Here is a 13,164-nt window from a genome sequence, read left to right on the forward strand (position 1 = left end):
GTTTTCAGAATAAAACACGCCCAAATAAGATTTGCAATTAAAAAAAAAGAACGAAATGCTGTTTGGCTGAACAAATGTGTAATTTTTAAGGACCCTTTAAATACAAATTCTCAAAGGAACCATTTAATAAAACGTGACACAGGGCTGTTTTAAAAAATATATTAATATTGGACTCAGTGCAAAACTCTTATGGGAAACATGTCAAAACTAGTCCTATTCCTAAAGAAAGTCACAAAAATGCACCTGCAGTTCTATGGCTTTGCATTGCTACAGATTAATGACTTTCAGGAATGTATAAGAGTTCACCCAAGTAGGGATGAAAACCATACTCCTAGCAAACGTTTGAGAATTCTATTTTAACATGAGCAAATGTTGTTGTGTAATTTCTCTCAAGAAAATCTGCAGAATAAATGCAAATCCTCTTGTAGTTTCGTTTTTCTAAGGTGAGAAAGCATCGGCCCTATAGGGAAACTCTTATTTCCTTTCCAAAGTGTTTTACTACTGTCCTTATCAGTAATACATTTACAACATGTTCTAGGATTGGAATGGGTTGGAGAAGACTTGGTGAATGTCACAGAAATTATTTAGGGGGCACCAGAGGTCGAAGCTGCGACCCCTGATCGTCAGTTTGGGACACTTGGTATGTTTGCTTGTGTCTCCTGAATTTCTTGGTTAAGCTTTCCAAAACAGCACATGGAAGCCGAATCCGTTTTCCTAGTTACATATTTATTTAGCTACATTTCTGCTAGAGATCTTCTCACATTGGGGAGGAGGGGTGGAGTCTGTCACTCTCACAGGTACTCTACTCTCTACTGTACTGCCTAAGGGTTAGTGGCTGCCAACATTCTAATGTTTTCCTTCATAGCTGTTACCTTGAACAATGGCCTCACGGAGCATCAGGGGATTTCAATCCCCTCAGGTTCCATGAGGCTTTCGATTTATTTGTTGGAACATTCTGTCCACTAGTGGTGGAATGTTCTAGTAGCCTTATAGCCCTCTGCAGCTGAGCTATACCGGCATTGAAATCCCTCTCCCTTGTTAAAGGCAGGAGACAGATAAAGCGGGCATTTAATGGGCTGTATAGCCAGCTACGGCGGGCTATAGGGCTATATTAGCACAGATCTCTAACAAAAAGGGAAGCTTGTGATTGTGCAAACGGACTTAGATGAGTTTAGGTGTTGGGCCCACCTATCTGCCTCATGCGTACTATGTACATGTGGGGAACCAAGAGACTAAAGTTTAATCATCAAATCTATCTGCAAAACGATCATCACGATTTTATATAGGATGCGGTGTTTAGATATATGGGGACTGCTAGCAATATGTTGAGTGGTGCACGAATCATTAAACTTTCCTAATTTTAAAGACTGCACCTGACTTTCACAAATACGTAATTTGGAAAAACAACTTCTTTTGAATGTACATTTCAATAGATATTGAAAATGAAGATAACTTAGAGAGTAGTTCTGACTGAGTTATGAGATGTGCAGAAACACGTAAGGCACACAGCGAATCTCTTTGGAATTAGCAGTATTTACTTTCATGCCAAGGCAGTCCCTAGTATCTAATTTGTGTATACGGTTGGCGCTTGGCACACCGCTTTCTTTCTCAAATTATAACTTTTGTATCCTTTGTTTCTCCACCTTTCGCGTGCTATCAGGTGTCATGGGGCTGCCTGTCCCCTATGTGCAAAGATCCTTAGTAGAGCGGGTAGTAAACACTGTTACTCCCTAACCTGATGCACAGCTCGAACTTATGTTTTACTTCTAAACTGAATTTATATAAACTCTTTACTCGATTTTTCCTTGATTTATTATGGTTTAATTTGCTATATCTTTATATGATAAACATATTATTTGAACATATGCTTAGTTTTACATATTCTTCTTCTCTAAAATTATATCAATCATTTCCTATACATTTGATCTTTGGTGTGATATCTGTCACACACTAACACAACCCATAAATATTTATAGACCGACGATTGAGGATTTAGTTGGCCCGATGCATTTCGGGACCCTGCCTTCTCGTGCGGTGTAGTATTCTTAATTGTGATCTGCGACTGACCGTTGTGCTTGTGCTCGAGGCTTTTAACATGGGATAGTCTTGTTCCCTTAGATTGCTCTTCTGGTGTACCTGCTCAGATTTAGAGGTAGCATGGAAATCTTTGTCCTTTTAGTGTGGGTGCGTCTTGTTCCCTTTACTTGCGCTTCGTGAGTACCCGCTTCGATTTAAAGTTGCGTGGAGATCTACGTCCGATTTAGATTCGTTTTCTGGTCAAGCTGGAATCAGTCGTTACTTCTGTCCCTAGTATCTGACATATATTCAAAGTTCTTATTTCGGCATGATAATTAGTCCCATCACTTCACAAAACCGTGGCACATTTCACGTTCACTCTTGCTCCGCATCTGAAATGAATCATAGCTACTATGAGTTGAATTAAAATACTTATTAAATCCTGTTTCACCAGAACTCTCCATTTACAGGCAGAGCTTAAGGGGCCTGTTCCAGATAATTAAGGGTGAGGAAGTATATTGGTCGGTCATGTGATGATACTAATTCTTAGAGTAATTCACAAATGCAAAGCTTGTTTTGTTCTAAATCAGGGGTTCTTATTCTGTCGATCAAAACCTGATTTTTGGTGGGCCACAGAAATTCAAAGAAATAACTAAAGATGCCTTTAAATTCTGTATTACCTTGTCACATTTGCTGTGATTCAAAGACAGAGGTCAAATGTCAGGCTGCTTTATTCTTTTAAGATGGGGATTGGTGTTTACTTTTCTTTCTTCGACTGCAAAGTGAGAGGAGTTTTTAAAGAAAAATATGTGACAATATAGGATGTTGTTTTCTTGCAAAACACAACAAAATGTAAATACTTGTGAATGAACTATGCATCCAGCAGTTAGGGCAGCAAAAATTAAGCGCTTGCTTGTAATTCTGAAGTGTGCTGGAAAAAGAGATTTCAAAAGGATCAAAAAAATCAAGAAACTTACTTGGTGATGCACAAATGATAAATATTCACAGGAACCTGGTTTCCTGACATTATCATTTGTGTGAAACATAGCTTTACCAATAAAACTGTATGTCTGTACAAAATTTAGTGGCCATTTCAATGGAAAATGTGTTGTCTGTAAATGATAATGCGTTACCACACAATGCTTTAGCCGCATTAAAAAATTGCCCACCTCTCGTCCATTAAAGGTAGGTGGGTCGCAAAAGTTTTTTGTTCTAAAAAGTGGGTTGTGGTTCTAAAAGGTTTGGGATCCACTGTTCTAGATAATAGTGCAGTCACCTGCCTATTTAAAGAAAGTGTTGAACAGCTCGGTCTCATTAATATAATTTGTCTGAATTTAACCTATCTGGTCAAATTTAGAACAAGGTACGTGAGTCTTACTATAGACAACTCGAACTTCATCTCTTTCTCTGTTTTAGTTTGATAATAATTAGCTGGCAGAATAGCTCATTGAGTTGAATGTTTAACAGTGAACCATGCATAATTTTTAGGACACAATTTTGAAAAGTTTGAATCCCAGCAGTGAGACTCAGACATCTATCATCCTGAGGACAGTAAATCAAGTAAAATAAAATTTGGTATTAACAAGGGGGGAAGTGTTGGCCTAATGGCTAGGGTGGTCAACCTCGAATCTGGGGAACTGGGTTAGAGTCTCAGCAATGACGCTGCACATCCTGTGATTCAGGGGAAATCACTTAATCTCCCCATGCCTAACAAAAATTAATGTGTCCTCATGTAACGCAAATGGTGTTATGTAAAGCGCTCTGATACCCAATACTTTCGGGTCAAGTTTGCGCTATATAAAACTCAGTTTAAAAAAATTAATACATTCAAACATTTAAAAAAAACAACACTTATGTGTAGCATTTAGCAATATCATAATTGTAGTATGATGAGCTATATCAAAAATATGTTATAATTGCCAGTGATTACTCAAAGCAACCCCGGAGTCCAGAGGTCAAAATGTTGCCCACTTGCCTCACAAAAGTATATGTATTTTCATATAATGAGCTGTTGCACGTGTCATTTAAGGCCTTGAACTGATTGTGAAACATTTGATCAAAGACTTCACACCTTTTCATGCCCCCACAGCTTTTTACATTGTTTGACACTGGCAACACAAGTGGAGTGCTTTCAGCAGGCCTTCGAGTATGTATTTTTTTTATTTGGAGTTTCTAATTGGTCCTAGTAATAGGTTTCTATCTACTTCCATGATGTTACTTGCTGTGATTTTATCATGCTAAACGTTCAGATGACGTCACACACTGTGATGTCATTTAATTTCATTGGGGTAAATGTAATATGACTAACTTACTGTGATATCATACAGGGCCAAAGAGCACATGATGTCAATTCTGCTAGCCATAGTATTTTTGGTATTTGATGTCGATGGTGAATGCCCTTAAACGTGAAAATTTGTGAGTGGGCAGAATGCACATTGTAGTTGAACCATGGAGAATGATGTTCCCACTGGCATCCACTGCCTGTGTCAATATATCGCCGCACATGAAAATCTTCGGGTTAGTACATTTTTTTATGAGTGCAAAACCTACATTTTTACATGTAAGCCTAGCTTTGGTGCGTTATTAGCTTTGAGAATCAGGTCAATAACATTTTCCCTCTGACAAGACCAGGAAGAATGTATCTAGATATTAATCTAGAACTTGGTATATGCGCATGATTATATGAAAAAAGGGAACTGATGCACAGTGACATGAAGTTATTTGCCCAAGAAATATACAATGTCTCAAGTGGAGAAAGTCAGATTGTAAGTGGTCTCTTTGATTATCAGTTGCCAGCCTACTCGCTGGACCACAAGTATAATCTTGTTTTATTTACAGTAACATTTTGTGATATTGAGTGAATGCTTAAAAGTAAATTGGCAAAACCAATTCAGAAGGCTCTTCCACAGAGGCTAAAGTAAGAAAGAGAGCAAAAGATTTATCCAGAACTCTGATGTAATCGGAACTCTGACATAAATAAAGTGAAACTTAAAAAATGGTTGAAACTTACATTTTTTATGATGAAGCTGAGAATTTTTATCTGGCCTTTTGGCAATTGTTGTTGTTTGCATTTTTCTTCTTCTAAGTTTCCAAGTTTCTCACTCAATTGCCTGTGCACGGTCTTTACACGCATGCTATAGTATATAATTTTTTTCAAAACTGTAGACTGAAAACAATGTACAAAAATAAATATGGTTTGAAGAATTCCATTGAATCTTTAACTTTAAAGCATCCCTGATATATTGATCAAACACTGTACATTATTTCACCATGATACTTATCTGCAAATATACCATTCAACATATCTTATATTTGAAATTGATTACCATCTGCAAACGTATTGCATACTTTCAAAATTGCAACAGTAATTTGTAATAACTTTGCACACCTGAACCGAATGACACATCTTCATATATCTATTGGTTGCATGCACCTAAGCTATGTGTGTCACTTTTTCTACATGAACATTCCAAAAATGTATATATTTGTGACATTTTAACACATCTCGGCAGTCAAAGTTAATGCTTAGGTTAAACCTAATCCCCAATCATGCTTCCATGTCTCAGACCTTCCATAACACTATAAAGCAGGTGTTCTGTACCCTCCTATGTACTTTCACTAAAACAGTTTTGACCATGTTGTTGTCCTTCTGCCTCTATTTTCAAGATTATCAAGGTTATAATATACTTGTCAACATTCAATTGCCAAAAAGTGGCAGAATTTAATAGTTTTCAAAACTGGTTCTAGTTCCATCCCATTTGAAATGGCTTAACAAAATGAGGAGGTCATGGAATTTCGAAAAAGCTTACGCTAGTAGAGTGAGAGCAGTTAGGAGAACTGGAAGTATTTTGAGAATCTTGAGAAAATAAGGGGGGTTAAGTTAGAACTTAGATTGAATACTGATAATAGGTCTGAATTATTTTTAAGCAGTCTTGAAGTGTTGGTAGGCTCTATTAAAAAGTCACAAGCGCACTGTTTAGGTTTCGCCTGTCGAAAGCTGCGCAAGCAGCGTTTCGCGCAGGCAAAATCTTATGTTTAGAGTATGTGTGCTCATGTCGTGCCCCTATGTTCCATTAGCTAGCTCCATAAATGGAGGCTAGCCATTGGAACAGAGATCTGTCCGTCATAGCCGGAGCAGATTCGGGGGCATTCCCGAGATTTTTAGGCTTTTGCCCACGTCATGCGGCTGTGGGCGGGTTTTTTTTTTATTTGTCGTCAAGGTTTGTTTTAGTCGTTTCTCTTAAGATGGCGGCCGGGCAGTAGCTTGTTTGTACAGGTCAGGACATTATTATGTTCGTGCCGTTAACCCCCCCTCCCGCTGTCCGTTTGCCCGTTCCCGACATTATTATGTTCGTGCCGTTAACCTGCCCCCCTCCCGCTGTCCGTTTGCCCGTTCCCGCCCCCCCCTCCCGCTGTCCGTGTTTAATGCTTGTTTGTTGTTGTTGCCATTCTGGTCACTCCCTGATGGGACGGGGGTTGCCTCAGGCCCGATTGCGTGAAATGTCGGGGTTTTTTTTAGCCGGTGAGGTCTTTCAGACCCGAGATGTCACTTCTTGAAAGGACTCTTGGGCGCAGGCTTCGAGGTGCGGACCCAGGCCCCCTGCTTGCACGCTTTACGCCGCTTGCTGTCAGCACCGTCGAGCCGCAGATGTAAACGCAGAGTGTCCAGGGCGGCTTGGGTGCGCACAGGACACGGATTGTAGCTTTGGAGTCTCCGGAATTATGGGACCGACCTTTATGGCTTTTATCGATATCTAGCACTTCATTTATTTGCTCCTTACATGGGAATGTTGTGCGCCGTTTGGTAAATTAAAACAATCATTTCTGAGCACGGAATTCTCTTTCTGGAAATAACCATGGCTCGGCGCTAAAAGTGAAAGCCGAGCGTGCCCTCTGGAGCTGGGGGCCTGCTCCCCATTACCAGTGGCTGCTGGTGAGTGTCGGCTCGTGCTGTAATTGTTGTGCTGGGACAGGCAGCCGCAGGGCAGAGCGGGCAGCGTGTGTTTGAAGTGGGAGGCGGCGTGCTACGACATGTCGAGCCGAGGACTTCCAGCCTCTAGACAGGAACCCAAACTATCAGGGCCCAAAATCAATACGAGCTCCGCCCCTTTCCTCTTGCGAGGCACACACTGGATTGTAAGTTACACTATATACACACACGCACACACTCACTCACTTGTTCCTCAGTTAATTTATCTTTAAAATATTTTCTCACACTTCTGTCCAACAGCCAGTTTGTCTTAAGCTCTTTCCGCTAACCTTTCTAAACATACCTCAGGTAAGGGGCATGTATTGTTTACATACTTGTTTATTACGCTGTTGCTTAGCTGGGCGAGAAAGTGTTTGAGCTCAGGCAGCTGCCAAAAGACAGCCGAACCTCTCTTACGAGACGGCCGTCCAGGGTATTGACTTTGTGTCATTTCATAATTCGATTAGTCGTAATTGAAGTGCCAGTGCCCTGTTAGCCAGTTGGACACTCAGAAGTGACGTACAGCGGGTTTACGTGGGAGGTAAGGGTAACGACACCATTGCTGCGCTTATGTTAAGAATATTAGCAAGAAAAGACATACTAGTAGCCTGTTTTCCAAGACTCAGTGTCTGCACCCTTTGGCCTAGACGCGATGACTCTCTGTGGTTTGCAGTAAGACGTGCTCCACATTGCGGGGATTACTGAAGGCTGCCCGCCTGTCGTAATTTGGCAATGGCCGGGTTAGCGCTTAGCTGTGCTACACGTTTTCCCGCTATTACTTGGCTATGCTTGGAAACGCCATCTTGTGTGTTACGGCGGCCATCTTAGATCATGAGCGGCCTCGTGGCCAGCGTGCCCTTTAGTCCGTTGTCCGTGCCACTGACCACTCGAGTTTGCCCAGCAACAGGCTATTTTTAGTAACGGTCAAGCCTGTGCATGCGCAGTCCCAACTGACCAGTCGTCCCTCAGGAATGTGCCGCCAAACTGACCAGCGGGGTTGTAACCCCTCCAATGAGCTGGCTGTGTTCCAAAAATGACCATATATGTACATAACGCTCTGTAACTCTGTACTGCCTATCTTTTTATTACCTGCAAATTGTATAAAAGAACGGGTCACACCGATGTTCGGGGTGATACTTCTTGCATTGCCGAAGGGTGCTGTAGGAATGTACCACCACCCCATGGGGTCTTAATAAACTTGTTCTTTGTACTTTTCAGTTTCCGTGCCAACAGTTCTTTCAGTGTAAGTGGGTTATCAACGGAGCATGTAGGCCTTGGGAACCCGATACCACAAATTGGCGACGGATGCCCGAAGGAGAGGTCGTGATGAAGGTTTGGAAACTCGCCATGGACGCGTACGCTGCCACCGAGTGACCCGAGTCTTGGCACCCGTGGTGTTTCTTCCTATCCTTCTGATCTGACCTTCCAGGTGGCGCCGGTCTCCGACTGAGTTCTTGATCGTCTGCGTTGCTGGATAAAGTGCCTGTTTGGCTGATTCGATTAAAAGACCTTGGCAGTTGGAATCTGGACCTCTGAGACTTTGGGTAAGATTTGTGATCGGTAAGGTAGTCTGCGGACGCTTACTGAAGTTCTATGATTTGTGATCGGTAAGGTAGTCTTCGGACGCTTGCCGAAGTTCTATGATTTGTGTCTATGATTTGAGTTAGCTAACATTTGTGACTTTGTGATCTTTGAATTATATGTGTAGTGCACTTCACATAGGCAGGCATGTAGAGATGTTTCTCTAATTTTGTTTTTTTCCTTTGAGCGGCACATTTGTGTGAAGTACTGTAAGTGCCATTTCTTACGGTATCACGCTTTTGTGATACTTTTTGAACATGCCTGTTTTAAGCACACTCCGAGGGATGTGCTGTCTTGGGAATGGTACCACAATTAGGTTAGCGGAATCACAGCCGGCTCCCCCAGAAGGAACACCAAACCGCGAGATGTATATTAAATTCGGCCTTCCCCCTATAATGTATAGTAAACTATGGCATAAATATACTAAATCAGATCCTGAATTGCAATGGCCACTACATGGGTCGTTCGATTTGCGTAAGGTTCAGTTTGTGGAGCAATGTTTGTTTCAACGAAGGTCTAGACAAAATATGTTTGATTGTGTGCGAATGTGTGAGAAAGCGGTGCGTGAGCGAATGAAACGTGAGGTTGCCTTGGCGGATAAAGAGCAGCGCAAGGCTGCTCGCGATAAGGCTTTACAGCTTGAGGAAAAGGAAGCTCATGAAAAGAGAGAGAGGGAGGAACGGGAACGTAAATTGCAAACGACTGGTCAATTCCCTATTCGTCGACCGCTTTATCCTGTCCTTACTAATGAAATTGATGATTTTTCATTACTAGATCGATCGCCGCCTCCGTACGTTCCACCTACGGCTCCGACTGTGGATTCGGATGATGACGGACAGGATAAGTCGGGAAAAGGGAGCAAGTCGAGTGTCAGGTTATCTGCAGAAAAAGCTGCGGATTTGCGTAGTTGGGCCCGTAAATTGAATACAAATTTTGTAACTGTGGCTGAAGTTATTGCTGAGAGGGGTAACTGGACGGAACAGGAATTGATGTGTTTTCTGTCTACTTTGGCTGACGAAGTTATTAACGCATTCCGTAAATATTCGGATACATTAGAACTTAAGGCTGTATCGGTTCATCATGAGAATTTAGATAAAGGTATATTTGTTCTTGCAGATGTTGATACGTTTTTCAAGCAACTGATCTAACTGCGGGATGAGACTTCCAGATTGCGGGACGAGCGGAAAAAGAATAAGGAGTCCGTGCCGGGGTCCACTGAACATTCTAAGGAGTGTTCTCTCCGGGGTTCAGATAAGATTTCTAACGTGCATGTTATGCCTATGCGTGAAGCCGCACCTCTGTATGTTCCCCCTAAGGGGGAGGGTACAGACGAAGATAAACTGTCGAAGGATGCGAAGGGGTATTTTATATATAATTGGGTGTATACGCCTTGGAATAGAGCAGATGTCATAGCGCTTAAAAATTCTTTGCCTGATCTTCGGAAAAATCCAGCAGCATTTTATGAAGGGGTGGAAGGGGCTATTTCGTCCTGTGTCATGACTCTTGTTGATATAGATCTGTTTTTTGGGTTAATTCTTCCGCCGGATATGTGGAGATTGATTCGTAAAAATAATGATGAAACACTGCTCGGGGGAACATGGAAAGAAATAAACCAGGCTGATTTAGACAGGGAGCCTGCATGCAAGCCATGTGACTTGATTCTAGACCTTCCAGCGGCTATCTTAACTAAACTGAAAACGCTTGTTCCTTCTAAAAAGATTGATTGGACCATGTTAGCTTTGTGCAAACAAAAGTCAGATGAAACGGTGTCTGATTTCTTTACACGTTTCGAAGAGGCATTTCATGATTACAGTGGTCAATCGTTAACAGACGATACGGGTAGACATTTGTTTGTAGATAAGTATGTGGCTAATCTCCTACCGGAGGTTGCAAAAAGATTAAAATCGAGTGAAAGTTCCTGGGCCACGGCGACCCCTGCATCTTTGTTAACTATGGCTCAGTATTATGAGCGGCAGGAATTGGAGGCTAAAGAAAGTATAGATAAGAAAGCAAAGGAGTTGAAAACGAAGGTGATGTTGGCACAGGTTCGTGGAACGCAATCCAGAGGGAATGAGAGGGGCAGACGAGGAGGGGGTAATGCGGCGTACGGGCGTACGGATATAGCGGAGGATCAATGTGCCTATTGTAAGGAGTTTGGGCATTGGGCTGATGATTGTCCGGTACTCCGTGAGCAGCGTAGTCAGCGTGGTCGAGGAGGTGGACGGTCGAGGGGAAGTTACTCGGGGGCGAGAGGTGGTGGAGGTGATCGCGGAAGGGCTGAAGAGAGGGGCCGTGGCCAGGATGAACGAAATACTTTTGATAGACGAAATCAATATCAGATATCGGAGGGTGAGAGTGTGGAACATCAAGATTATGTGCATGCATAGGACTGCGTAGGATGGGGTACGGAATCAATTGAAGTGCCGGTAGATCAGAAAGGGCCATATGTAACAGCGGGCATTTTGGGTTCTACTGATCAATTTCTAGTCGACACAGGAGCTACTCGTAGCGCTTTGTCAAAAAACTTGGTTCCGAGGGCTCCCCTGTCTGGCGAAATGATAACATGTGTAGGGTTTGATGGCACACCCTCCCCTAGCCCACTGTCAAAACCCCTTGCACTTTGTCTTGACAAATTTTTCAGTTTTGGTCAATTTTTGTTATCACCCCATACACCAGATAATATTCTGGGCATTGACTTGCTTAAATATTTTCGAGCAACGATACGGTGCGCTCCTGAAGGAGTGCGAGTTATCCTGAATGACAATTATCCTGAATCCGATAGGTTTTGCACTATATTAGACACTCCAGCTTTGGCCTCTCTCCCGCACACGTTATGGGTGACCTCGGACACGGATGTGGGAGAGATGCGTATTCCACCTATCCAAATTACTGTAAAGGAGGGAGCCTCTCTGCCTCGGGTGCCACAGTATAAGATTTCGAGGGAAGGTGAAATTGCCCTGACACATATTGTTCAAGATTTGATAGCTGCAGGAGTGGTGGAGGAGGTTCCTTATAATGTTTGTAACAGCCCTATTCTTCCGATCCTTAAGAGAGATACTGACGACAAAGTCTATCGGTTTATTATTGACTTGAGAGAAATTAACAAAATTGTCATTCCCCAATACCCAGTGGTGTCCGACATTACGACTTTGCTGACACTGGTGCCACCGACGGCAACAACCTTTAGTGTTATTGACTTGAAAAATGCGTTCTTTTCTATCCCTGTCCATCCTGATAGCAGATATTTGTTTGGTTTCACGTTAAATAATAAATCGTATAGATTTTGTCGTGTTCCTCAAGGTTACACAGAAAGCCAGAGTATCTACAGTCAGGCTCTGAAAAGACAGCTTGATTCCTTTGAGTTACAGTCTGGGGTTGTCCTTATCCAGTATGTGGATGACCTTTTGCTCGCTGCAGATTCTTATGCACAATGTGAGGAGAGTACGATTGCTTTGCTTTCTTTTCTGGCACAGAACAATCACAAGGTTTCAAAGAAAAAGCTTCAATACTGTAGACCCAAGGTGACCTAACTCGTCATCTTTTGTCTAAGGAGGGGCGTGCATTAACATCAGATCGAATTCAGGCGATTTTAGATACACCAGTCCCCCGCACACAGAGAGATGTACGTGCCTTCATAGGATTAACGTCTTTTTGTAGACAGTGGATCATGGGGTTTTCACACATTATCAAACCGTTGTTGGCGTTACTGTCCAAAACTACACCTATGCCCCTTGCATGGACAGATGAATGTCAAAATGCTTTCGAACAATTGAGACAGGCCCTTTGCTCTGCACCCGTGTTAGGTACACCAGACTATTCAAAGATTTTCACATTGTACGTACACGAGAAAGATGGGTGTGCGTTATCAGTGTTAGTGCAAGCACACGGGGACATACAAAGGCCATGCGCATATTTCTCGGCGGTTCTTGACCCTGTAGCACGAGGGTTACCTGGGTGTTTTCGAGCAGTTGCAGCAACAGCAGTAGCTATACGACAGAGTGAGGGAATAGTGTTATCGCACAAATTGTTGGTGTTAGTTCCCCATGCAGTAGATGCCCTGTTAAATCAAACAAAGACCCAATATCTCACAAGCGCACGTTTGACAGGATATGAGCTCACACTTCTGGCGCCACATATCACACTAAAAAGATGCGCTACCCTGAACCCTGCCACTTTATTGCCCTATCCGGTTGAGGAGGGTCAGGAAGAAAAACATCACGACTGTGTTTTCCTGACCGAGGAACAGACAAAGGGTTGTGTCGATCTACAGGATATGCCACTTCCAGATGTGGATGGGGAACTGTGGGTTGATGGATCGTGTTTGAGACTGCCAGATGGTACAACTTCCGCAGCCTATGCGATCACGACCCTTAAGACAGTGATAGAAACAGCTAGAATACCACAGAAATCGGCTCAAGCAGCAGAGCTGATAGCCTTGACAAGAGCCTGCGAATTGAGTGCTGGCCTATGTGTGAACATATACACAGACAGCCGGTACGCCTTCGGAGTAGCACATGACTTCGGGCTACTCTGGAGAGAACGTGGGTTTCTGACTTCCCATGGAGTACACATTATGCATGGAGAACTAGTGCATGATC

General features: G+C 42.7%; 1 protein-coding gene across 1 annotated transcript in view; it reads right to left on the reverse strand.

The window, feature by feature from the left end:
* The window catches only part of LRRC9 (leucine rich repeat containing 9), a 719,638-nt gene that overhangs the window by 510,518 nt on the left and 195,956 nt on the right, over positions 1–13,164 (reverse strand). Inside the window, exon 8 of the mRNA XM_086937964.1 lies at positions 5,027–5,182. Within this exon, the coding sequence (XP_086794090.1) occupies positions 5,027–5,182 (156 nt within the window). The remainder of the gene's footprint in view (positions 1–5,026; positions 5,183–13,164) is intronic.

This window comes from Lissotriton vulgaris, chromosome 9, assembly GCF_964263255.1.
Source record: "Lissotriton vulgaris chromosome 9, aLisVul1.2, whole genome shotgun sequence".
Lineage (NCBI taxonomy): Eukaryota > Metazoa > Chordata > Amphibia > Caudata > Salamandridae > Lissotriton > Lissotriton vulgaris.